This window comes from Micropterus salmoides, unplaced genomic scaffold (genome assembly GCF_014851395.1).
Source record: "Micropterus salmoides isolate LMB-PRFRI ecotype aquatic unplaced genomic scaffold, ASM1485139v1 Ms_hic_scaffold_3, whole genome shotgun sequence".
NCBI classification, from domain to species: Eukaryota; Metazoa; Chordata; class Actinopteri; order Centrarchiformes; family Centrarchidae; genus Micropterus; species Micropterus salmoides.
In genome coordinates this window covers 19,478,667-19,505,151 of record NW_024042261.1, presented here as the reverse complement: position 1 = coordinate 19,505,151, position 26,485 = coordinate 19,478,667, and the positions used below count along the sequence as shown (strand labels likewise).

At 41.0% G+C, this 26,485-nt stretch overlaps 1 protein-coding gene and 1 long non-coding RNA gene across 2 annotated transcripts; both read left to right on the top strand.

Annotated features, from left to right (window-relative positions):
* The first annotated feature begins 547 nt into the window (after positions 1-547).
* Positions 548-7,883, top strand: fzd4 (frizzled class receptor 4). The gene is made up of 6 exons (XM_038693507.1): positions 548-1,268; positions 4,444-4,581; positions 4,775-5,161; positions 5,322-5,467; positions 6,123-6,370; positions 6,510-7,883. Exons 1-6 carry the CDS (start codon positions 1,014-1,016, stop codon positions 6,926-6,928), a joined length of 1,593 nt encoding a protein of 530 aa, XP_038549435.1. The 5' UTR covers positions 548-1,013; the 3' UTR covers positions 6,929-7,883.
* A 6,328-nt stretch (positions 7,884-14,211) lies between these two features.
* Positions 14,212-22,145, top strand: LOC119883211. Its single transcript, XR_005440603.1, has 2 exons — positions 14,212-14,321; positions 21,800-22,145. It is a non-coding gene; the product is annotated as an uncharacterized LOC119883211 (long non-coding RNA).
* The last annotated feature ends 4,340 nt before the right edge of the window (positions 22,146-26,485 follow it).

The following is a 26,485-nucleotide window of genomic DNA, read 5'->3' as shown; positions in this document are numbered from 1 at the left end:
TTCAATTACAATGTCATGAGCACTTAGAGCTGACGGGCCTTTAGAGAAGGAGAGTGGAACCTGTGGTGAAGTTCCAGACAGGCTTAAAAGACCATTAGGGACTTTAAATGTAAAATAAAATAAAACACACACACACACACACACACACACACACACACACACGCACACACAGAAGAATCCACTTTTCAGACGCTCATTTTCTAAAAATACAGCCAATAAAAATATATGTAAGCCACATCAGCCAGTATAAATACAGGTTCTGGATATTGTCAGAATGAGTTGGGAAATTCTGTCTGATTTTCTTTGGAGAAGGAGAGGAGAGGAGTACAGTGGGGAAGCACATAACAGGATGAAAGAGGGAATGAAACAAGGAGACAGGAGAAGAGAAAAAGCTGAAGGAAAGGAGAGGAGAGAGGAGGAGATGGGGTAGGGGGGGAGAGGGGAGGGGAGGCGGCTCGCTCTTCTCTCTCTCTTTTCTCATGGATCCCGCCCTCCTGGTCAAGGGTTGGTCAGGGAAACACCAACTCCCCACATGGATTGGTCGGCTCTCCTTTGGACGGGCAAAACAGTCTCCCCGCACAGACACAATAAAGTTTAGAGCTGGACGCTCGCAGGCAGTAGGCGCTAAACTAAGACCGCTGCATCGCGTCGCTGCGCTGCGCTTCTCCACACGGAGTTATTAACGGGAAACAGCACAGAAGGACTGCGGGATTTATCCAGATGTAGGTTTTTTTCAACTGGATGCACGCATTGCTTTAATTAAAAACACGCGCTTTTCATTACGCACAGCTAGCGCAATGGTTCACTGCTGCTTTCTGGATGTTTTAATCTATTGAATGGCACCGAGTCGGATATTATAGCCTCCAAAACGCACGGAGTACACGCGCTCCACTCCTGCTGGACTATAAACACGCGCCGCGGTTTCCAGGGCGACCGAACCTAACTTTGTGTTTGAGGAGATAGCAACTGTGCCAACATTTCCAGAGGGCAGCCGCTCCGGTGTCGCGGTGACCATGCCCGGGACGATGGTGTCCCTCGGCGGAGCAGCCTTGCTCGTCTTGCTCGGGCCGCTCTGCGTGGTGCAGGCTTTCGGCGACGAGGTGGAGGAAATGACCTGCGACCCGATCCGGATCAGCATGTGCCAGGGTCTCGGCTACAACGTCACCAAGATGCCCAATCTGGTCGGCAACGTGCTGCAGTCGGACGCCGAGCTGCAGCTGACCACGTTCACGCCGCTCATACAATACGGCTGCTCCAGTCAACTCAAGGTAACTGGAGTGATGTCAGACACATTGAATGCACACTAAATGTAGACAGTGTGTTATTAGAGGGAGACACTGAAGGTCTAACGCGCACAAATTTAGGAACACTGATCCTGGACTCAAAAAAAGGCATGGCGAGACAGTCTGCTATATTTATGCGTGTGCAGAGAGAGAGGAGCGGGGCGGGGGGCGGGGGGGGGGGGGGGTCCCAGAGCACATGACAGTTACTAGCAATAGTTGACTATCCCGTGAACTGTTCAGACTGATGGGTGCCAGTGATAATGAGGTGCATGATATGGGCTGACCCCCACAGAGTTAAAATAAGTGGAGTGGTCCCTGCTTTCCTTCCTGTTGTGCCAGGCCGTCATGCTAATTTCAATGAAAATGCCCCCTCTGTCTGTTGACATTCTGAGTTCATGCCCCACACCGCAACAGCTGAGTCTTCAGTGCTATATACTGTACCGGCTTCTCATTAACAATGGTGCCCTCAGTGTCCCCAAGACAAATGCTGCTTGTTTGCCTCATGCAACATGCAAAAAAAAAAAATTTGATTGGCCCTCTTATTCATCTCCCAGATTTTATTTTATTTAAGATTATTATTGGAAAGACTGGTGACACAACATCTTTGGAAATTCAAACAATAGTGTCTATGAATGGAGGTTACTTTTTCTGAAATGACATGTATTCTGACATTTTTATTTACAGATACCCTTTTTCACACCTGTACACACACACCTAGACATCTGCACACCGGCATTAAAAGCAAGATGCTCTTTGCTCTTGCGTTAGTATTTCAAGGAAGGTGGGATGTGGAGATGCGTGTGACTGAGTTTTTTTGGTGACTTTTTATGTGTACAGGTGTTTGAAAATAGGGTTTAACATTATTCAGACATGCTTAATTATTACACTGCTTAAGAGACATTTGTGTGCATCTGTGTGTGTGTGAGACAGTCAAGGAGCAACTGCAGCCGAAAGCCAAACTGTACTCCTCCAGCTGAAAAGTGTCCCGTAAGATTAGCTGACAACACCACCACCCCCTCTCTCTCTCTCTCACACACGCACACATGCACACACACACACATGCTAAAGAGGACGGAAAGGGGAAAGGGAAACAGTATCCCCTAACATTTGCTCTAATGGGAGGCTTCCTGACTGGTAACCGGAGCAGCTTTTAGCAGTGAAGTGACAGCACTCAGGTTACCAACAGTCGGGGGAAAACACCCAGAATGTGTTACATTACTGTCGCTGGTAAAGCACTCATAATTCATAAGTGAGAAATTGTGTTGCCTCTAATATCATAGTTTCTGCTTTTATAAACTTTTTGTGAATTGAATCATGTGCAATCAGAAAAACAAACCTCCACACACACACTTACACACAGGGCGACTGTGCAACTTTTTTAATTTAATCAACAGCAAATTACTCAGGACAACTCCAATCCGTGTGGTTCAGTTTGGGAATAAAAGATTCTCTATTTGTGGTGAGAAACTTAATACTGTATTCAGATTAGCCACTCTGCTCCATTTGCAGAGATAACTATGCGCTACAACCCAGATAATGATCAGAGAACAGTGTAACACATTTTGTTCGCTTTGACTCAGATAACTGACTTTGACTTCACATATTGCCTCACAGTCATTAGTACAGTCAGCAGTTGTGAATCACGGTTTAGACTCAAAATCAAAGAAAAGTCTTGTTTTTTGTCCTAATGTAAAGTCCTGTAGGTATGTAACAGAAAAGTAGCTCATGGACTCTACTTTTACTCTTATATGATTTATTTCACGGTTGTAAATTTTATAGGCCAAGATTAACATGGTGCACAGATGCACACTTTTTATGTTTGCTTAGCAAATAAATTCTCACAGAAATTAAGAGTTGTATAATGTTTCTGTGTATTTATTTCCCAACCATGACACCCTTCTTGAATTTATGTTTTGTTTGGGCTCCTTTCAAGGGCTGCTTTCAAGCTGGGCTTTCTTTATCACTGGATCAAGGCTGCACGGCCCACAGCATTTTGTTCTTATTACAGCCCATTAAATATTTAGGTATTTGAGGTATAAATGAGAAAAGGCAGAAAACCTCCACTCTGACACGTTTTAGTATTTAAAGTCGGCCTGTCCAAGCTCCCGGAGCGTACGCTTGTTTCCTTTACCTGAAGGAAGCCGATTGAAATGCATTTCAACGCAAAGGCATGAAATCACTTAAAATTGCAACCTTTTGTAACCCTAGAGTACTTCTTCCCTCACATCCCCAACCCCCTCAAATAGTCATATGTGACTTCAGACTGTACACTATCTTTATAACCCTGACTTAGATATCTATTTCAAAACCATTGCCATGGGACAAAGAAAACTGAGCCTTGGATTAGGAGGATTATGGAGCATTACAGGGCACATGCCCTCAGTGATGTTAAATTCACAGATTGCTTTTAAAGACGCACAGTTGTATGTATAACCTTGGTGCAGGTTAGTGTTGGCCGTGGTGTTTCGACTCAAATTGTGGAGTTTTCTTATAATTAGAAGTGAAAGTAGAGACCCACCACAAGAAAAGGTGATGCAATGTATTGAAAGCAGAAGCATAGTGAGTGGTATATGCAAGGAGGTGGAGGATTCACACGTGGGAGTACAGGGTGTAGCCACCTACCAGCTGTAATCCTGTTGTAACATATAGAAAGTGGCCCATGGGGTAGTCACAGCACTGTTTCCCCTTCTTTAACAAGCACTACACCACTGGCAGGACTTACCTACTACTTCACAGTTTGCTTTAACTTGAACTGGAACAAATCCTACAAAGCAGTGCACTGAAATGTGACATAATATTGGATAACTGTTACAATCTTACAGCACTTTCAGTCAATTAAGTTGAAATTGGTTTTGGTATACTGTAATTTTTTCACTCCTCAATATGTTTGTTCCCCTCTTTTCTCTCTATAAAAATACAATAGCTGTTATTTGGATGTACTCTCACGCCACATTATTGTAATCGTAATTCACATTTGCAGTATCATCTCTTTAAGCCCATTTTATGACATATGTGTTATTTATTTCTCTTTAAACTTGCTCTGCAGTCACTCTTTACTGTGTGCTATAAACTACAGAATACACACACCCTGCAGAGTTGTGTGAAATATACTAGGAGCAAAATGTTTAACATGTCATCTTTTATCTTCCATTTTCTCCAGTTCTTCCTGTGCTCAGTCTATGTGCCAATGTGCACTGACAAGGTTCCCATCCCCATTGGGCCATGTGGTAGCATGTGTCTGTCTGTCAAGAGAAAATGCCTCCCAGTGCTCCATGAGTTTGGCTTCATATGGCCTGAGGTGAGTCACATCTTACATATATTAACAAATATAACTTTAGGATGTTGTTAAATGGTGTGGATAATAGGATTTATGAAACAAATAGCAAACATTTTTAATCCCATATAGTTTATGTAAATTTGCTCATCTTCACAATATATCACAGCCTTAATAAGCAACTAGAATGCCGTTTCCCATCATGTCTGATCTCCAGGTGCTGAACTGCAGCCTCTTCCCACCTCAAAACGACCATAACCACATGTGCATGGAGGGTCCGGGGGACGAGGACCCACCCTACCAGCCCGTCCGCCATCCACCCCACCAGGAGGAGTGTCAGGCCCTGGGATCTGCACCTGACCAGTATACCTGGTTAAAACAGACCGAAAGCTGTGCTCTCCAGTGTGGCTACGAGAGCGGGCTCTACCGACGGGGGGCCAAAGTCTTCACAGACGCATGGATGGCAGTGTGGGCCGTGCTGTGCTTCCTGTCGACCACTCTGACAGTCCTGACCTTTCTGTTGGATTCGCAGCGCTTCTCCTACCCTGAAAGGCCCATCATCTTCCTGTCTATGTGCTGTAATCTCTACAGTGTTGCCTACCTGGTGAATGGGAGATTCTGTATTACATACTCACATTGAAGTTAATTTGTTGGGAGAATAAATAAGAGAATAATAACTGTGAAATAAAAACAATACATACAACTTAATTTATAGTTGTCTTTTTTTCTCCTTCTCCACTATCACTTTTTGTCCTTTCCTGCAGGTGCGGTTGACTCTGGGTAGGGAGCGGGTTTCCTGTGACCTGGATGCCACAGCAGTACCAATTCTAGTCCAAGAAGGGTTGAAGAGCACCGGCTGCGCCATAGTCTTCCTCCTGCTCTATTTCTTTGGCATGGCTTCCTCACTCTGGTTAGTACAAGCAAACACAGACACACATCTTTTTTAGCGCATCAATCCTTCAACTCTATGTCCCATTGTAATCAGCCGTTGTGAATGGACTTTGGTGGAACAATTGGAACACGAGACTTGCATCCTGTTTTCTTTAAAGTCTAACTATCCTGTCTCATAACCTCTGTGCCACATGGATTCATTTCCACATACAAAGGCAGCCTTTGTAAAAAAAAAAAAAGGCTCTTTTTTTGAGTGCGTGCTGCACTGTAGTTGCAGTGGAAACACACTGCTGTCACAGCTCTTTTTCTTCCTTTTCACTTTGCCCTTGTTTTCCTGTTTGTCTTCCCTTTTGGAGGAGCAACACACTGAAAAACCCAAGGACTTCAATCTCTTCTAAAACATGACCACAACTCTCTGTTATGTAACTCATTATCATCTGGTGTCATGATGAGCTAATTACAATAAAGGCCTGTATGTGTCTGCCTTATGTTTTAGACATAAGGCAAAGTTAAATTTTGAGCAACTCTAGCAGTAAACAGTAGCACAACGTTGCCTGATCATTCTGTTTCCAGGAAACCTTTCATTGTATTTCATAACCAAATTGAATGCCAGTTCAGTAGGGCAATCTGATGACTGTTTTGCCTCTTCTCACTCTTCTTGCTCTCTCTTTCAGGTGGGTGATCCTGACTCTCACTTGGTTCTTGGCTGCTGGACTGAAGTGGGGCCACGAGGCTATTGAAATGCACAGCTCCTACTTCCACATAGCAGCCTGGGCCATCCCAGCGGTCAAAACCATTGTCATCCTCATAATGAGGCTGGTGGATGCAGATGATCTGACGGGACTCTGCTACGTTGGCAACCAGCAGCAGGAGGCGCTTACGGGCTTTGTGGTGGCACCACTGGCCACATACCTTCTAATAGGTAATTGCAGTATGATAGTACAATCAGTGTATCTACTTGTATTTTATATATTCGGACCCCAAATTAGTTCTTTAACACATAAGTGATTATTTTTTATCTTGTGGTCCTTATATAACTTGTTTTCCTTTCTGCACCTCAGGCACTCTGTTCATCTGTGCTGGCCTAGTGGCTCTTTTCAAGATCCGCTCCAATCTTCAGAAGGACGGCGCCAAAACAGACAAGCTGGAGCGTTTAATGGTGAAGATCGGCGTGTTTTCTGTTCTCTACACTGTCCCAGCGTCCACCGTCATTGGCTGTTACCTCTACCAGCTCTCTCACTGGGGGGAGTTCAGGGCCAGCCCCCGGGACTCGTATGTGGCGTCAGAGATGCTTCGAATCTTCATGTCACTGCTTGTTGGCATCACGTCAGGCATGTGGATCTGGTCCGCAAAAACCCTCCACACCTGGCAGCGCTGCTCCGCCCGCCTGCTCAGGGACAATAGGGCGAGCCGAGGGGGCAAGAGGGCACCGGGCGAGGGCTGGATCAAGCCGGGGAAAGGTAATGAGACAGTGGTGTGAGGAGAATGAAAGAGAACGGACAGGAATGGACTTCTGCCTGGTTTCCCCTCACCCAAAGTCACTCTGCCTAAGAAGAGAAGGAGAGGACAGAGAAGAGAGAGAGGGATGAGAGGGAGATGAACAGGGACTGTCTCCAGGAAGCCACTGGATGTAATGGCATCATAAAAGCTCACTGTGAGTCCTTAAGCATGTCTCATCCCCGTCTAAGTGACTCTGAGCCTCTCACAGGGGTAATGGAGGAGGAAAGTGCAGGTTCGGGTCGTGCATAAGTAGCAACAATAGCCTCTCTACCTCTGTTAGACTTCCTTTGCCCAGAGAGACAGAGAAAGCAAGAAATGAAGGAGAGAGAGAGACGGGAAAGGCAGAACAGAAGCACCAATATGCAGACCAGACACACCGATAAGCTGTGTAGCACCACGTCTACCTCTCTGTCTCTCTTTTCTCCAGAGCACTCAGCGGAAGAGACTGAACCTGCTGGATACAGTAACCCTTATACCGTTGTGTCTTTTTCGGGTCTTTTTGAAGTTTGAATTTTACACTGGAGGGTCTTGGTGCAGACTTTAAACAGAGGTAGGTTGACCTTTCCCAAAAGCATCTGACAACTTGAGTTCCTGTGGGTTTTTTATGTCCACACTGGAAAAACAAAACAAAAGAAATACCAGACCAAAAGTAAAATCGGATGGAAACATATAAAACAAGGCCTTAAAATCAATGAAGTTTTACATTTAAACAATATTATTATCCATTTTTGTAAATTATTGCCTTTTGTACAATATAAAAGAGAAGATGATTTTAATTGCTCAGATTTTGTGGGGGGAAACCAACTCTAAGCTGTAATAATGCACTATAATTTTATACAACATGTGAAGTGTGTGCGCTTGTTACAAGTGCATTACCAGGGACAGCAGAGATGGGACTAGTAACAAGTCATTACACAATATGTTAATATGCAGAGAGCCTTTTAACAGAGAGAGTTTGGCCAGTTCTTCTCTGAAAAAATAACTCGAATGTGGTCTATTGCTCAAATGAATACAAATCTACTCAATCACTTTTCTTACAAATGTTGTGAAAGCAGAGAAACACAACAAGAGATTATTTTTTTAAAATCTGTTTTGTACATTTAAGTAAAGTCTGTGGTAGCTATTAAATCATACTGCAATGAATCCTGGGAGCAACCCAGCTGTACCTTTTATTGACCCATAAATGCGGACGCGGTAAGGTGTCTGGGAAATGTAGGCCTGCATGTTGTCTGTGGTCTACGAGAAGCCCAGCTAACTTCCAATGATGTGTGCAGTCTTCTTGGAAACCCTGCACTGTGTGTGCTCTCGAGTTACCGTGAAATCCAGGAAATTAAATTATTCCCTCTGCCCTCTTCTCCAACCATCGGACCTGAGGCAGGTTAAAGAATTAGAGGTTATTAGACAATCATCTGCCAAAAGACACATTATGCAGGAACAAAGAGCTGTCACAGACTCACATGCAAATGTATGCAGGTATACTCGCATGGGAATCAGTTCCCACAAATCTCATCCCCTGACTTACACAGGAAATAGTTATGATCAGTAACAGTAATACAACAGTAATAATAATCTGCCTAACAATCGGTTTTGACTTTCTGTTTAAATAGCCTCAGTTCATTGAGGCCATCACAGAAGCACAATGAAAGTGGCAGCCTGCATATCTGTACGTCTGTCTGTCTGATGCTCTCATTGGCCCACTGCCTGCCTGTTTCTCTTTAACCTTGTCTGCTGTGTTGTGGCTCGTTTCCCAGACAATCAAGTTATCCCTGGAAAAGATTATTGTACATTACATTTCAGATTTCATGGATGATGGAGATGAGACTTTCAATAATTGTCTCCAGAGGTGCATCTCCCACCGTTTTAATCTCTCTCAATAACTACTTATAGCATGTACTAAATGTATGAATTTAAAAGTTATTCCTGGTCCTGACTTGTCATGTCTTACTGCTGCATCCACCAAATTCTGCGACTGCCCCGTGTAACGTATATTTGCCTGACAATCTATCTATCAAAGCTCTTACGTTTCAGTGAGTCTTTGAATGTATAATACGTGGGTTGTGTGTCACATTACGTCGTCTACATTTAAGTAGAGTAAATAATATTTGGTTCTGGGCTTTTTAAGTGTATAAGGGCTTGAATCATTTGGAGCTTTGCCTACCTGTGTGTCATCTAAAACCAGATTGTGCCTCACTCAGCCTGTCACAGGTATTTTTTTAAATGAATGTTTAGAATGGTAGGAAAATCCTTTTTAAAGTGTGGGCTGCCCTTTTCCCCCAAATATGTCAGATGTAACTAAATGTAATATCACCCTTATTGCATTCAAATATACTTTTAGTGGTTCTGGTGAAACTTAGAGCCCTGAAAAACCAGTGTTTCTCAAACCAGCATACCATGGCACACTTATTAAATTTCCAGTTTAACAAACATTACATTTAGTTAAAGTAAATTGAATTACCCTTTGACCACCTCCCCCTCTGAGCTTATGCATTTCCCCTCTTAAACTCTCTTAATGTTTTGGTCGTCTACTCTCAGATTACCACGGTGAGCTTCAGGTGACATTTCCAAACAATCACAGAGTAGTTGAAACATGATGAGTGTGTGCCACGGCCTACTGAAGATTGAGAACCACTGGTGATACAGATTTGTAAAAACCCCACATATGAATAAATGTAGGGAGGGTCGGGGTGGGGGTCGGGGGTCAGTTCATCAACACTGATCGTAGCCTTTAAGGTCTAGACTGTTGCTTTGTGTAGAAAACTTGTTGTCTTGATGATTTTATCGATGTATTATAAAAGAAATTGCTAATTTATCCTTGTAAAAAGTGACAAAAATTGTTATTTAAAAACACTTTTGTATCAGAAGAAGATAATGAATAAAAACGTTTTGGTTTCCAACATGGTGATGCCATTTTGTGTGTTTATGTATGAACATGTGTGTGTGCTACAAATTAGTGCAATAGAATTTGGGCTGCAGCAAATTTTTAGTTTTCATTATTTTTCAATATTAACTGATTAATCTTTATACAATGTTAGAAAATTTTGAAAAGCGCCTGTGTGTCAATTTTTCTTAATAATTAATTCATAGAATTAACAAACATGTAATAGATTCAGAGGAGGCATTAAAGATTAGACTGATGAGTAATCCTGCCTCAGTGTGACATATAGTGACATTTCCTTGCTTCCTAAAAGCCACAGCCAGCAAGTTAAGAATATGAGTGAGTGAGTTCGGGGTTCATGTAGTACATTGCATAAAGTCTTCTGCATGTCCTCGCATTTGTGTTCAGTTAATGGGTTGAGCAATGCTGCCACCTCTTGTCTGATGAGACAAATGAAATGCTTGTGCTGTATGAGGCACTAACGCTCTTGAAGATTTGTTTGCAGCCTCTTAAACTATCTAACTGTGCACATCTATACAGCAGTGACTCTGTTTTGTGTTTCTTTCGAACAGTTACTGTGGGTTAGGATACGAAAAATGCTCCATAACCACTACATTTGTTTTGAATCCACAGCGGAAACACATGATTATACTGTGTAAACATTACCCTATCGTCAATCACATCTCATCAGCTATGAACTTAAGACCCACCCAACACACGCTAACTTACAGCACACCCAGAAACATTCACAGGAGCACACACTCACAGCTCCTCTCACTTTAAAATTTGTTGCAATTTGGTTTTAAAATTACACTTAATGCACGCTAGGTTGCAATTTACCAGCGCAGGGGTAAAATTGCATCTAGAGAAACTGATTAATTCTGGTGCTTGAATGTGTGTGTGTGTGTGTGTGTGTGTGTGTGTCAGCAAAAGAGAGAGAGAGAGTCCAAATATCTAAGTCTGCAGCTCAGATTGCCTTCCTGTAATTTACTGTGAGTGAATTGAGTGTTTGTTTAAGAACTCACTCAAAAGCCTGAGGTATAGGGAAAGTGACAGCATCTACTGCTCTATTGTTTCCAGATGTGGCTCCACTAACACACACACACACACACACACACACACACACACACACACACACACACATGCACAAGCAAGCACGCATGTTCACAAACTGACATGCACAATCACACATACACAGAAAGAAAAAGGAGGAGTTAAATGAGTTCAATGCTCTGAAATTCATACCCTAAATGGTGGTTTCTGTATACGAGAGTGTGCTTGTGTATGCGTGAGTTTGTGGCAAAGCATACAACATGCTGCAGTTGTTCTTTCTAGTCTGTTACAACTTCCCTTTTCACTGAATGCAACTGGTCATTTTATCTCCAGGTTTCTCCTCCTAGGCAGCGGTTTCCACATTTCTGTGGTTTATTTAGAGATTCAGTGTCTACTTTCAACTCAACAGCTCACGGCTCACCCTAAATTCTGATTTTCCAACCTTAAGAATATCAGAAAATTACATTTCTAACTTCAATTCTTACTCACAAATGACAGCTTTCACAGCATAACCTCTGGATATCCGCTCTTGTGGTGACATTTGGACACAACCAGTTCATACTGTAAACACACACACACTGTTCCACTAGCGAACAGCATGTTAGTTTCTTTCTTTTTTTTACGAGGCTGAAAATGTGAAAGGGCCCCATTAAAATTCCTTGGGCTAATATTCCTGGGAATGTATTTTCAGAGTTGGGATCCCTTGTGTGTAATTGTGTGTATGTGTCTGTGTGTGTGTGTGTGTTCATGTGGGTGTAGAGGGAAGAAATAGACTGGAATAAAAAGTGAGTGGGAAAGAGCGGCAGAAAGGCTGAAAAAAGGACCATGAGATGGAGAAAACTGAGAAAAAGAAGAAATGAAAGAAAAACTGAATATGGAGACAAAAATAGAGAAGAGAGAGTAAGTGAGAGGGGTTGAGTGAGAGGAAGAGGGGAAAAGGAAATCTGCAATCCTCCAACAGCAGAATCCTGCAGCTGTTCCCTCTCAGCAATGTTGAAATCATTTTCCCATTCTGCTCAGTGTCTATGTTGTATGAATCGTTTTGAGTAATGGCCACCACTAGGGATTCTGGGTGACGTAGTTGTCTTGGCCCGAGAGTCAATTCAGTGCAAGAAGGATTTGTAAATCCTGGTTCTCGGGCCAAACAAGCTAACGAGCAGAGACTGAAATCCAAAAGCCCGGCCAAGAGAGAGATTGGAGATTTATTCACCATCAAGTTGAGAACAGAGAGCTCTTTATGCATGGCAGGAGGGTGTGAAAGATTTTAGAATTTATTTAATGCCAGACAAAGATGTACTGTATGTTTAAAAGGTCAGGTCAGATAATTGAAAATACATATTATTGTAATTTCAAAGAACAATGCATGGTAAGCAGTGGTGGAATACGTACATTTACTCCAGTACTGTCCTTAAGTGCAAATTTGAGGTACTTGGACTTTACTTGAGTATCTCCATTTTATACAACTTTATACTTCTACTGCACTACATCTCAGAGGCAAATACTGTACTTTTTACTTCTATGCAGTGAAAACCGTGTATTTTAAATTTAAATGTTTCTGATAAACTGAAGGATGAAGTGTTCCTCCATGGGTAGAGAACATTCTCTAAAAATAAACTACGTAAACCCCCCCTTGGATTAGCTGGAAAATGCATCGACACAAAGCTGACATAAATAAATAAACGTGATGATCTTACAGAAAACGATGCATTGCTTAGATTGCTTTCATAGATGAAAGTGGTTCTCAAACCTTTTCATGTCAAGGACCACTGACAAACTGACAAAAATTAGATCACGATCCCCCCATTTTCCCCCATCTGATAGGAGTTTTGCTTTTAGATGAGACCAAAATAGTTATGCATTCTGTTACTGTAATTACAGTGAAAAAAATATTCCCCTATTTGCTACGAACCCTGGGATCCCACTTTTGAGAACCACTGAATTGAAACACCCCCAGTTAATTGATGGGGATTATGTAGGAATGTAAGTGTTTAATGTTATTGCAGTGTGACTGTATATGTGGATGGCTGTGTTCTGCCAGGGCACTGTGGTCCATCGAATGCCCGAGACAAATTTCTATAATCCTATATAAAATGACATAAAATATGCTCAACCTTAAACATCTACAGCAGTAAAATGCAATTTACACATTAATGCACCAGTAATATTAATCCAGAAACATCAAATATAATAGTAAAAAACTGACAGGGACCACTTTTCTGCAGAATTTGAACTTGCTGATTATGGTTACAATCTTAAGTAATGTTTTGAATGAAATACTTTTACTTGTAGTGAGGCAATGCTACTTTTATTTACTTAAAAGATATGAATACTTCTTCCACCTCTGATAGAAAGAATTATGTTTTGATATGATGGAACTATGTTGGAACTGCACTGAAAACATTGATCAGTCAGCCAGTTCTCTGGCTTTACAAAGAAAAGCTTATCTGTATATTAGTTGGTCTGTGGTATATGGAAAGCAACAACATGTGCATGTCTTCATTTTATTCCTCACAGTCATAATATGTCATAACCATAACCTGAAACAACTAACACTGGACTACACCTCATAAACCCACTTAACACATGTCAACTGTGCTACTGCAATCTCTTAAACCACATGCCTTGTCCCAATGTCACCACTAGATGTCCATCTTTGTCCAGACCACCTCCTTACCATCTGTGGCAGTTTTTTCAGTTTCTCTAACTGTAACTGTAAATGCTTGACTTAAGGTTATGCTCCCATTTATCTTAATGTTTTAATCTGTTTTAGGGTTAATCAGAAACTAATCTGAGAAATTTAAAATTTAAAGTTTTTAATTAACCACAGACATTGTATCCAATTTACCAGCCTACTGAGATCATCTCTACTGGTTGGCCAGAAGAGAAGCATAATCTGACGTAATTTGTAACAACAAAACCCAGTTTTAATATTTTACCTATGACTTTCTGCCATCCCAATTCTTTTGATTTCAAAAACATCCCAACAATTGAGAATGTATTTCAAATAAAAGATGAAATCGTTGTATTGCATTTATGGAAGGCAATGGTGGAATGTAGGATATTTATTTAGGGAATTTACTTACATTAGGTACTTGCAAGTATTTTTATGTGATGCTACTTTAATTTTAACTCTGTTTCAATTGTACTGTATTGCTACTGTACTTTTTACTTCACCACATACAAGGTATTACTTCACCAGTTACTTGATGCTTTGCAATTTAAAGGCTCTGCCCACTTACACAGGTGTTTTCAATCACTCTTGCTGATTAGACCTCTAGTCAGGCGTAAGATGGATGGACCTTTGTTGTGAATTACATGATGCTGGCAAACTCCATGTGCTAATAAGAATGTTGAAAGAACACCAAAACCAACAGAAGGGTGAAGGAAATGTTAGTCAAGAACAGTTTGTACACGCCCATGCAGTCGAGAGGAGAACTCTAATAAGGTAAAATGCACTTGTGTAGGGGGACTACATGTACAGGGGCTTTACATTTGTACTGTATGGACATATATACAATACATAAAATATTATGCATGTTGAATAAACTACAAAATAGTATAATATGTAGTTAGAATTTGCTCTGCCTCTATAACATTTAAATGCTCATATATTTTACTGTATCAGCAGTAGAAAAGAGTAAAAGAGTATTTTGTAATATTTCTAGTTTTGCTTAAGAAAAGCATCCAAATGCGTCTCCCACCACAGTTTGATCTCACAAATTTATAATTAAAACAACACAAATCAGACATCTCTTAACCACCCAAGATATTAGGTGATAGGTGAGCTAGTGAACAACCAAGAGGATAACGACTCACAAACTGATAGCTGAGTGCTCACTTTTTATTATATGAAAGCATCTTGATTAATAACCACATATTACAGGTACATGTTTGTCTATCTCATATGGTACATGAAGAACACGTCAGGGGTGCTATTGTACAAAGGCTGTGCTGTTGCAAATGTGTTACAATGAATAAATATATACGGTACCATGTGGGAGAAAGGCTGAGTGATTCCATGTTATTTCAGCAGGACATTTATCAACTTTAGAAATGTCAACCGGTCAATACAGTCACTTCATCTCTGTCTCACTCTCTCACAGAGAGAAAGCAAGAGCGGGGGGGGTTATAAAAAGGGGGACTAAAAGGGTAGGGGGGGGAGACCGAGGGAGTCAGGGAGGGAAGGAAAGAAAGGGCAAGAAGGGGGGGAAATGAGTAAGAAAATGAGAGTGGTGGTGTTGTGTGGTTGTGGAGAAAATTCAGAGAAAAAGATGGAGGGAAGAGTCTAACAAGCAGAAAACAAATGAATCCATTGTTTTCCTCAATCAGAAAGCCAGTTTGGCAAGCTAAATGACTGGAAAATGACTCATACAAACACAATCCATCTCCAAGAGCCTGTCTGGGTTTGTTTCCTGTTAGTTTTGTCCTGTGTGTCTGCACTCAGAGTACAGAAATAGAAGGCATTGAAAGGCCTCCCTATGGTAGATCAGTTTCTTGGTGTCTTCTGCTGGTTTATGGTATTAAAGCTGGGCTAGGAAATTTATTTCAGAAGCATGTTTTGTTATATTTGCTGAAATTCTCTTTACATTTGACAGCAACTGGCCTACCTACCTGCCCGTGCACTCACTGTGCATGAAAAAACGTTTTGGAGGATTGGCATGTGAGGGAAGTCTGAAGGGAGGGGTATTCCTTTTTTGGTTGGATGCTTTCAAACTTTAGCTTCCTCTTGCTAGTTCTCCAACGTTGCCTAACCTAGCTTTTAAGGTATCCTATGGTATTTCTACCATGTTCATCATCTAAGTTAAGCGTGTTAGCATGCAGGAAGGTCATTACTTACTAAAATTAAACTTTTGATCTGATGGCGCTGGAGAAAAAATCAGCCAGTCTGAACAATGTTTAATCTCTAGAACCATGGCTAATAAAACAAATCTAGTTATTATGACTTACTACTTGTAGATTTCCTATTACTTGTCAAAGTAGAGCAACACAATTAAAGCCTACATTTTAATTAGGAGCTTAGTATCCCCCTTTATTGCATCTTACATTTTGCAACATACGAACAGCTGGCCAATGGATTTGTGTGCAAGTTTGTGTGTTTTTATTGTGTGCTTCCATGCCTTTATTCTTCCATCCTGATTGAATGGATTGTGTGTCTGTATGTTTTGTTGTTATTGTGCCACCTCATGTTTGACAGTGTTTGTGGGTATGTATGTGTGTCTTTTTTTTGTTTACTCATGGGTCAGTGACTTTGAACTGCCAGTTTTAAACTTTATTGGATGCCTGAATAGCAATGAGACAATTATCTAAAGCCTATGATCCAGGACTCACTGTGTCCCGCTTATTAGAACTGGTCTGACACACCACAGCTGCACCCCTGTCACACTGATATGGAAATTAAGTGACATGCACACGCTGTGCCCACACAGACAAACACACACAGTAACAAATCAAAAGTCAGATAAGCAATAGAAAGGCAGGAATACAAAAAAGAGAGGCCTAGAGGGTAAATTATAGCATCTATTTTTCTTTAATGTTTTAACAGCCATATGACTTATAAATATATGACTTGTTTCTTAGAGTCTGTACTGTAAAATAAGCCCCATACTGAATCTATCATAGATTATTGATATCCTGCTTAAAACTATTACTGGGAACTTGGCTGCTCAAGCTATACAAATGTTTCCACTTTTGTAAATGATTGTACCTTGCAACTAAATCGCCAGAATATGAGAAGACAAACTTCAGTTCTGAGATTAGTTTTCCTTCAGTACAGACTAATGTCCACGCATCCATCCATCTTCATCCGCTTATCCGGGGTCAATTTGCAGGGACAGACTAATGTATCTAACAATATAGAACATTTTCTGCTGTGACACTAATAAAACTGTCAAAGATGGACTGGTATGGGTTTTACTGCAGCGGCACCTAATTTGCCCTGTCAGTATAATTATTGATAAAATGTTGAGTTGGAGAGTTTACATTCAAATAGTTTGGAGGAAAATGACAACAATCACCTCACAATGTATAAACCCAACAATTTATCAAACGGGGGATTTGTAGAGGGGTCGATAAAGAATTTAATTGAATAATTCTAACCCCCGCCTTGCGCCCGATGTCAGCTGGGATAGGCTCCAGCCCCCCCGCGACCCTGTACGCAGGATAAGCGGTTGTGGATGGATGGATGGATGGAATTCTAACCCCATGGGACACTGTCAGCCTCAACACTTGGAAAGCAAGTAAAACATACTGTAGGTTTAGAATTGGGGACATTTGTTAGACTTATTTTTAACCTGTGGCACATATCCAACAGGCCATTTTAGATAAGTATGTCACAAAATCCGCCTTGGGGAAATGCAGAAAAAGTATTATTGGCAGTTTTCATTTGAAACAACTACAAAACTGGGTAAAAGGAAGAAAAGAAATGTTTTGAGAAATGTGTTTCCACATTAATGTAAGAATAGTACAGAATGTCTATGAAGATTCTCAGTCATCCAGGTCATAGTTACCCAACGAAGGTTAAAATCAAGGGCAACTGGACTTGGTTGAAGATACTGGAAGACGTTTCGTCCCTCATCCAAAGGACTTCTTCAGTTCTGACTGACTGGCAGGGAAACTCAGCTATTTAACCTCAGTGGGGTCGTTGGCCCGGGTCATCGATACCGCTGGTTCGTTAGTGTTCCTTGTTGCTGTGACGACAGTCGTTACAGTCGTTAAGACTACCTGTGCCCAAGACTGAACGACCATCGTTGGTATCTTCACCTGAGGCCAATAGGTTACATTTGTTGAGTTTCCTGGGAAGTGATGAAAGGACAGCATTGTAAGTGGGGGATAAGTGGTGGCGTAGACCCCCTCCTCTGTTCAATGACGGCTTCTCGACCCTGGTGTAGATGGCTTCCTTGACACCTCTTTCAAACCATACATCTTCTCTGTCTAAAATGTGCACCTGGTGGTCCTTCGGATGAGGGACGAAACGTGAAACTAAAATGTGAAACATACCAAGTAAAAATACTAAATTTTGATTATATAATAAATTACAGGATGTTAATGGAAGTCAATAAACGTGATGAAATAAAAGGCCCAAAGCTATTGGAAGGTACATCTAAAATCTTGTTAAAATTCATATATGGATGTGCAAAACATTTAATGATTCAATTAAATCACCTTATTTTAGTCTGCATTTTCTGATGCAAATCCAAACACTTGTTGGTGGGCATTCTTAATACGCAAATAAGGCTGAAAATGACATCATACAAACCGGTACCTAGGTGACAGTGATGTTGGTTCATTCATTCCACAGTGAAGTGATGATGGTGATTAAAAAAATTCCGAACCATTCACTGTATGTGCGAAGCAGAGAAAGACAAACATCTGAATAGCTTGAAGAGAAGCCAAAACAATTGGAGGAGAATATTTGTTCACCTCAACAAGCAACAGAATAGTAACTTTATTTACTAAATCTTAGGGACAGTGAATTCTGAGGAAGCACGTGAACAGTAATTAGAAATGGGCACCAGCTTTATGTCACACTTTACACATACTTTACAAGACCGACATAATCACAGTAATAGTGTTTCGCAGTATGTTTGAGACCAACAGAGAGACAGCTCTACTGTTATTTACAGAAGTTAATGATGCAAAGCTGCGACATCTCACAGATTCACCCACAGCTACAGCTCTAAGATTAAATACTCTAAGACATTGTGACAGATTTTGTGAAACTCTGTTGCTGAGTTCTTCAAAATGCAACAATGGAACCACAACATCCCGCAGATTTGCCTGTTAGTACATTTTCACTATTCATCAAAAACAAAAATACTTGTCTCTTTTGTTAACATTTTGACATGTCACAGTAGGAAAAGCAAGGTGTAAACAATCAAATTAATGATGGCTGAATTCTATTTAGCTGCTTCAGTTTTAGGGTCCTGGCTCACTGTCACACTGTCATGACTAAGTGGGACATTATTATTATTAGCAATATATTAGCAACATCTGTACTCAAACAACAAAAACAAAATTATTATTAGAGCCTTCATTAATAATTTTAGTAACTTTTCAAGCAAAGATGTTGTTGTGGAAATTGTATATTTCCCAGTAAAGAATTAGGCAAATAAAAGAATGACAACAAATGTTGTCTTTTAATATTTATTAAAGAAAAGAACAAGGAAGTACGCAAACCAGCTGGTCCAGAGACCTGCCACCTAGGGCAGCTTCGAGCCTCTGGCCACAAGCAAAGGACAATCATAACATTAAAAGCAGAGTGGCCTTAACAACACCAGTTCACTTGGGAACGGAGAGGCATGAGACAAAACAATTCCTCAGATGTTCATACATTCTAACACACCCTGACATTAACTCTCGTATGGCATAGTGAGCAGTAGAGTGGCGCAGAAGTTGCCATCATTAGCAGAGGGATATAGACCTACAAGGTCATTACAAATGTCCTGTTGTTAGAGAGGGAACACCCTGAAATTAATGTGTGCTGTATTACTGGCAGAATAATGTTCACTAACCCTAGCCCTACAAGTTAAATGGCGCATGGCTAATGACTGACACCAGCTGCAGGAAAATGTAGCCTAGTGCTCTATGAACTGTGGTAGGCTGTGATACAGATTTAAAAAACTACTTTCTGTGGGTACAGAGTAATTGAAATTACATTGGTGACATACCCCCATACAAATAATTCATTTTAAGTATAAGATTCTCATATGGTTATAAAATGCACAGCGTTCTGCAGAGCACAGGGGAAGAGGAAGTGTGAGAGATTGATGAAGCCTATCCTTTTCCATTAGTGAGGCCCAGATCACATATCTCATCCCTAATGAGACAAATATTAGCTACAAACCCAACCACACGCACACACGGTCCCACGCGCCTGTGTGTATATATACATATATAAAAGGAATACACACTATAAAAGCATTGACTGTACACAGTTTTTGGTCATACCAAATAAATATGTTGCTCTAGATTGTACTTTTTTGTGTTCCTCTCCTGTATAACAACATATACAGACACATACACACATGATTATAACTGTGTGTGTGTGTGTGTGTGTGTGTGTGTACGTGTGTTTTTGCCCAAGTAACCATTCAGCTTTGGCCTCAGGTAGGTAAAGTAGCTGCTGAATAATGCGGTTACTGTGCATCACATATAGTGAGAACATTCTTTGCTCTCTGGTTATTTCTAATCATGATGACGACTCTGGAGTTTAAACGCCTAAAACAAGAACAAAGGTTTGTTTCTGCTGCGGATGGGTTATTTCACAAATTGGGGTTTGAATGTAATGCCAGGTTTGCAACACCGGTATCACCAAAACCAGTAGTTTAAATTGATAAGAACTTTAAACCTTTGATGGCAGAGTAGAGAATGAAGTAAACCTACCTGGGTACTCTTAGAAACATTCATCCTTTAAATCTGTTTGGGTATTACTGGGGCCTCTCCCTCCTACCAGACAGCTTTTTTGCAAATATCCCAGCTGGGAACATTCTCATTAGCAGACTAGAAAACTGCAAAAATATGCTGAATTTTCAGCCAGAAACCAGCTGGGCCACTGTGGCCAGGTGATGGCTATCTCCTCTTCTACTGTCAGTGGGGATAATGCTGTGGTGTGGTTGCAGTTCAGCAGTAATTGCATAAAGAAGTTTTGAGCAAAACACAAAGGAAATAGACTGCCATGTTTACACTTAATTGCAGACCTACATTTGTAAAAGATGAGGGGTTCAGGTGGTTTCTGCACAAACTGGACCCTAATTATGTTACCCCCCAAAAGGCATGTGTACAAACAGTATGTGTGCGCTTGGATAAAGCGTACATAAGCACATACATAAAGCTCTATTTGGGACCACCAAATACTACACCACTTTAAGTATGGATGCATACCTGCTGTTGACCATAAATTAAACAGTTTTGTTTTGGGAGTGGGAACATTGCCAAAGAGTCATACTGCCAAATAAGAGCCAGAGCGTCTCTCGTGGAGGTTTCAGGAAAAAAATCACAGATGCTGCAAATATGAACCTCGGGCATGCAATTTGCATTGCACATGCACTGACTTTAGTCTAAACAGTTCTGTCCCAACTCAGAAGCAGCAAGGGTATTGAATATGGCATTTATTGCATTGAATAACCATAAGAGCTTAATTGTTTTGTCTATAAAATGTCAAATATTTCATAAATGTCTATAATATTGGTCTATAAAATAGTGAAAAATACCCGTTGAAATTCATGAGAGCAGAAGATCCCATCTTCTTGTCTTTTTTGTTTGTCATCACAGGAGACTATAAACCAAGCAAATATTCACATATTAGAAGCTGGAAAAATGAATTCTAGGCATATTTGCTTGAAAAGTTACTAAAAGTATTAATCAAAGCTCTAATAATAAATTATGTTTGTTGTTTGCATATTTTTTATTATATATTTGGTTTGACAGACTTATCTTCCCCAGGGATATGCATCCTATCCCATCTTATCCTGACCTGTCCTAACCAATCCCATTTCTAAGTAGAGGATTATACCTGCTGAAGTGCAACTATGAGAACAAGTTGGATTACCACCACCTGCACTTATCCTGGATGTAGATGTAACGGGGTAGACCTGTATCAGCCAATTTTGAGTGCAGTGGTAGTGTGAGGGGTGAGCACTTAGAGTGAGTGCGCATTTGGTGGGTGTGGTTTTGCACTTGGGTTGATTGCATGGGTATGGACTAATGGCAGACAGGTGTGCTTGGGCATGACCTCATCTGCAAACTATTTAACCAGCCACACACTAAGCTCAAGAGTCTTCTGTTTGTCTCCTGTGTGCAGGTAGAGTGATTTTGACTGTCTTCTTCCCTGGGGGTAGCTCTTGTTATGTGGGCTGGTGGTAGTGTCTGTATGGGATGGTTTATAAATTGATGTTGTTGGGTCTTCTGTTTGTCTCCTGTATGCAGTGTGCGGGTGTGCTGAGGCTGCTGACTCTTTGCAAGAGTGTGGTACACAGCTGGGTCGTGGTCTGGGGAGCTGCCAGTGTAGAGCCACTGCTACTTAGTAGAGTTACCAGAGGCCCAAGCAGTGAGGCTACAACCGACCAGCCTGTGACCAACAGCAGACCCGTTCCTGTTGTGTTTGGCTTCGCCCACGCAGGAAGACGAAGTTGAGCACACCCAGCTATGACGAACTGCACTTCTGTTTAACAGTTTCCCCCCATTTGAGCTCTTTTTAACTATCTTAGCCTCAGTCTGGTTTTAACCCTTTGCATGTCCATTTTATACAAATAAATTTGGAGGTTATATTTTGTACAGCGTGTTTTATTGTTGCCCTCTTAGTTTATACACTGGTCAATAGGGAACTAGATTGGGGGTGTTACATAGACACTTGTTGGAAAAGTTCCTTCCACATACTGTGGCATCTGTTCAAGCCACTGGCTCCATCCTGGTATGACTAGAAAATCTATCCCCTAGCGACTGCAGAGGAATATAATAATACAGGTGACTGCTTCAGTGTGCTGTCAACCTTCAATGATGCCACCATGGAGCTGTCAGAGGAGGAGAGGGGCTCTGGCTCCAAGGCAAAACCACTATTAAAAATGATTGAATTCTCTGTCCTTGAAAAACATTCCTACTGTGACCACTCATTGCGGCCCACCTATCCACAGAGCTGCCGAGAAAACAACATGGCTGAAATCATAGGGCCCGATTTACTAACATCCCGAATAAAGAGTACTAAATTGCGTTGCATTCTAAAATAGTACACGTGCAATTTTAGTACCCGTTATGGGTGACTTACTAAGAATTATTGCGTAGATGACAACAGGAGCAAACACAATGGAGGTGGGAGTATTTAAATGAGGGTTTTGCTTGTTTTAATGGTTTCCGCCATGGAGAGTCGGGAGGGAAAGCAGCCACAGTGTAAAAACCCTAAGATTGCACTAAGTACTTGGGACAGAACACCTGGAAAAACTGCTTTGGGAAACCCCAGCAGAAACAGATACAGTATGCTAGATGACCCAGATGTGAGGAAATGCCAGCAAGTCGTGCTTCATCCAGCCAGAGTGAACAATCTCAGACCCTGATTAGGCATGGTGGTTGTCATGTCTGGAAACATATTCAGAATATATAGAGAAAAAACTGATTTTGAGGTAAGAAAGTACATTTTTTGACCAAGACTATTTTTTGTTTAATATATATATACTATTGCAGATAGAATTGTTTGATTTATATTAGATTGAAATATAGTTTCTTAGGCAACATGTGATGCATTTTTTCCTTTCTAATTTCAAACCACTATGGTAATACAGCTAGCCAGTACGGCTGACAGGGGTGGGGTGGGGTTATAACACTTCTTTAAAAAGTGTTACAACCATCCACGATACATAAAACTAGGTACTTTCTTGATTTTAATATTTTCCAGATTGCCCTATGCAGTCTGGGCCCACCAAACCCACACTCCAGGGTTACCAGCATTAATTTGTCAGAACTGTGACCAGTCCTCCCCATTCACATGTTGTACACGTGTTGGCGTGTGTATCGTCACTCGACCTTTTCCATACTCGGTCTCCACCGGTGGAGAGGGTAGAAAAGTGTATGGGCAGCTTGTGAGAAGTGCCCGGTATGCTAAAGAGTAAAATATAGAAGTGCTGGTATACTCACCGGTACGGTGAATACCAGCCCACTTCAAGCACTGACTGACTCTGAATAAGAATATACACACATTGACACACACACACACATACACCTCTTTTTATTTAGACCTAAAGATGTACAGAGATGTTCTTTAATTAATTACATTGTAGTAGTATTTATTAAGTATACTTTTTAGTTTAGTTTATTCTGTAGATAAATTTACATACACATACTGTACATGTGTGAGTCATCAGACAAAGGCTGTTACAGCAAGAGAGAAACCTTGTTCTTTTATATAACTACCTGTTTTGGAAGCATATCATATAGTATGGCATCTATTTTTGATTCTTTTGTGTGATTGTTACAACTTACCCCAGCATGTGTTGCAACCTACCCCGCTATTGGGGTAGGTTGCAACAAGGGAACACATTGCATTTTACATCAACTCACGAGGTCTGTGATATTCTTGTAGAGGATTGAATTGGTGCCATTTGTAGTGAACAAATGTGGGTATTTTGTATAAAAATTTGAGAACTCTAGCGAAAAGTGTTACAACCATACCCGGTCTCCCCTATGCCCCAACGCCACATTCCCTCTCCGATACATACAATTGGTTGTGTCGCTATATTACGACCGGCGCGCTGTGAACAGTTGGTGATCGTTCCCTCTGGCTGGATGAATTTTACGAGTGATCCTGCTCTACTGCAACTGGAGGCTCTCTGCAGCGCCACTCAACTTTCTAAACTCTTCCATCTCATGGAGGAAATAAATCAGGTCGAAACTAAATTTGCTTTATTGGCATGAATGTTAATACAACAGTATTGCCAAAGCTAAAGGAAAATACAAAAAAATCTATTCATATAGTTCATCGAATAAATAAGATATAATAATTGTATTTCTATATAGCCTATCAGATATAGAATAATATTATCTAATATTGTTAATACTCTACGTTTTCTTTCATTACGGCTGTGTCTCCTTCTGGCAACAATAACAGAAGCCATCTCTGCGCATTAGTGCAGAGTGGTAGCGACACTGAGGTCTTATTCTGTTTTTTTAGAGCCAGAATTGACTTGGATTTGGCTGCTTTAGATCAAAACATACATTAAAATAAACAAATTCCAGAATGATATTCTTGGCAGTGTTGGGAGGGCTTCGAAGCAGCATTTACATACAAGTTTGACTTTTTTCATTATTGCAACATAGCTAAAAAGAAATTCTGTCCTTGGCTGATGCAAAGATCCAAATTAATGCCTTTGTTTAATCTAGATTGGATTAATGTAACAATTTGATGACTGTCACTGAAAGTCTTCAAAAGGTTCCTAATGCTGCAACTAGGATCTAAACCACAAAATTTGACCATATTTCACCAATTTTAGCTTCACTTTATTTGTATCAGATCAGACTTCAAGGTACTTCTTATGACTTTTAAAAATATAAATAGGTTTACACCTTATTATCTCTCTGATCTCATTAAACCTTATGTCACATCCTCTCCACTCTCAGGCCTCCCATGTGTCCCAGAGTTAAAAAGAGTCAGCTGGCTGCTGAGCCTTTTCCTTTCATGCCCCTTTTCTCTAGAATAATGTTTGTGCTGACATCCGGCAGTCTGAGCTAAATTCCCATATTTTTGAGAAAGACAAACACCTGACAACTTTTAATTAGTACTTATCCTTCCGTACTTTACGCCTCATATCTGGGACTAATTTGCTTCCAGCAGGTTGGTCTCAGTCTCAGTCCATGTTTATCCAGCCAATGAGAAGTCAACAACTAACAGACTGCAAACGTTTTGATATTGACTGCATTTCTCTAACCCTCTGTGTTTTTTGTGCCCTAAAAGCTGCCAAGCTGTGCATGCTCCCCCTCCGCTCTCTCCCTCCTTCCCCCTAGCCTTCTGAGGCTTCTCTGTGCTTGACCACTGGACCACACCATCCATGGACCGCGCTGAGCCCTTGTCATTGATCAGGATCTTTGTCGCCCACAGGAGATTCAGCCTCTCCCCATCTCTCCCTCTCCCTGTAGTTTGCATGTTATCATGGCTCTCTGTCTCTCTGTTCGTTTCTCCTCTTGGTGTAGGTTTTCCTCTTCTGTTTTTGTGTGACCAATCCTCTTTCCAGGTTTCCATGGTGGCGAGGAGGTGGTGTGGTGAAATTAAGAATTGCAGAAAAAACATGTGAAGACTCCACAATCAAACATTTCTTAGGGAGGGTGAGATTGCACGGGAGGCACTTTAACCTCAGTATCTCTAAAATCCTGGCCACTGCCCTGCTTTTCACCTACATTCACTAGATATCGTATGACCTGGATGACTGACAAACCATTACAGACACAAAATGGGTGCCTTTGGCAACTGATGCAACTGGAGAAGTTAGCTTCAGGATTGCTGACAAGTTATTTGTAGAAGAAATGTTTGATTTTTGCCAGTCTCTTGCCCTGCTCTGCCTCTCAATTCTTACCATAGTCTAGGGATGATCTGACAATACCTAAATAAAATGCCCTTGAAGCTGACACCTCTCTGGTTCAGACTACATAGTGAAATAAAAGCTGACACTGCTACATCTGTGGTTACATATTAATTGATGCTTTAGGGAAAATACAGAATAATCAGTCAAAGATTACACTAACGTAAAACCAATTAACCTACATTATGAATATGCTGTGTGCCATCTTCAGGTTCTAATTTAATGGTGTAGTCTGTGACTATAAGGAAATGTTTGTTTTCTTTTCCTTGTTTGTTTATTATGCTGTGTGATAATCCAGGTCTATAAAATGTGTTATTAAAAAAACTAATTAGCACCTTTCAGATATACAGCACCACTGTGTCTGCTTCAAGAAACGCACATAGATGAATAACTCTTACAGGAGCAGCCATAAAAATGACTTCTAAGAGGATTGGTCCTGGTGGGCAGCCTCCCTGCAGTCCGAACTGACTCACCACCAGAGGGTGATTAGAGGGCAGCGCTGCACATGTTTTCCAATGACGCATGCTGATGTCCAAAACATATGGCTTCAGGT

Excerpts from the sequence above, each read along its gene's own strand:
- fzd4 (XM_038693507.1), top strand. The coding sequence starts at position 1,014 with ATGCCCGGGACGATGGTGTCCCTCGGCGGAGCAGCCTTGCTCGTCTTG. Across the intron at positions 5,162-5,321 it reads TCTACAGTGTTGCCTACCTG|GTGCGGTTGACTCTGGGTAG; the intron begins GTGAATGGGAGA and ends CCTTTCCTGCAG. Across the intron at positions 5,468-6,122 it reads GGCATGGCTTCCTCACTCTG|GTGGGTGATCCTGACTCTCA; the intron begins GTTAGTACAAGC and ends TCTCTCTTTCAG.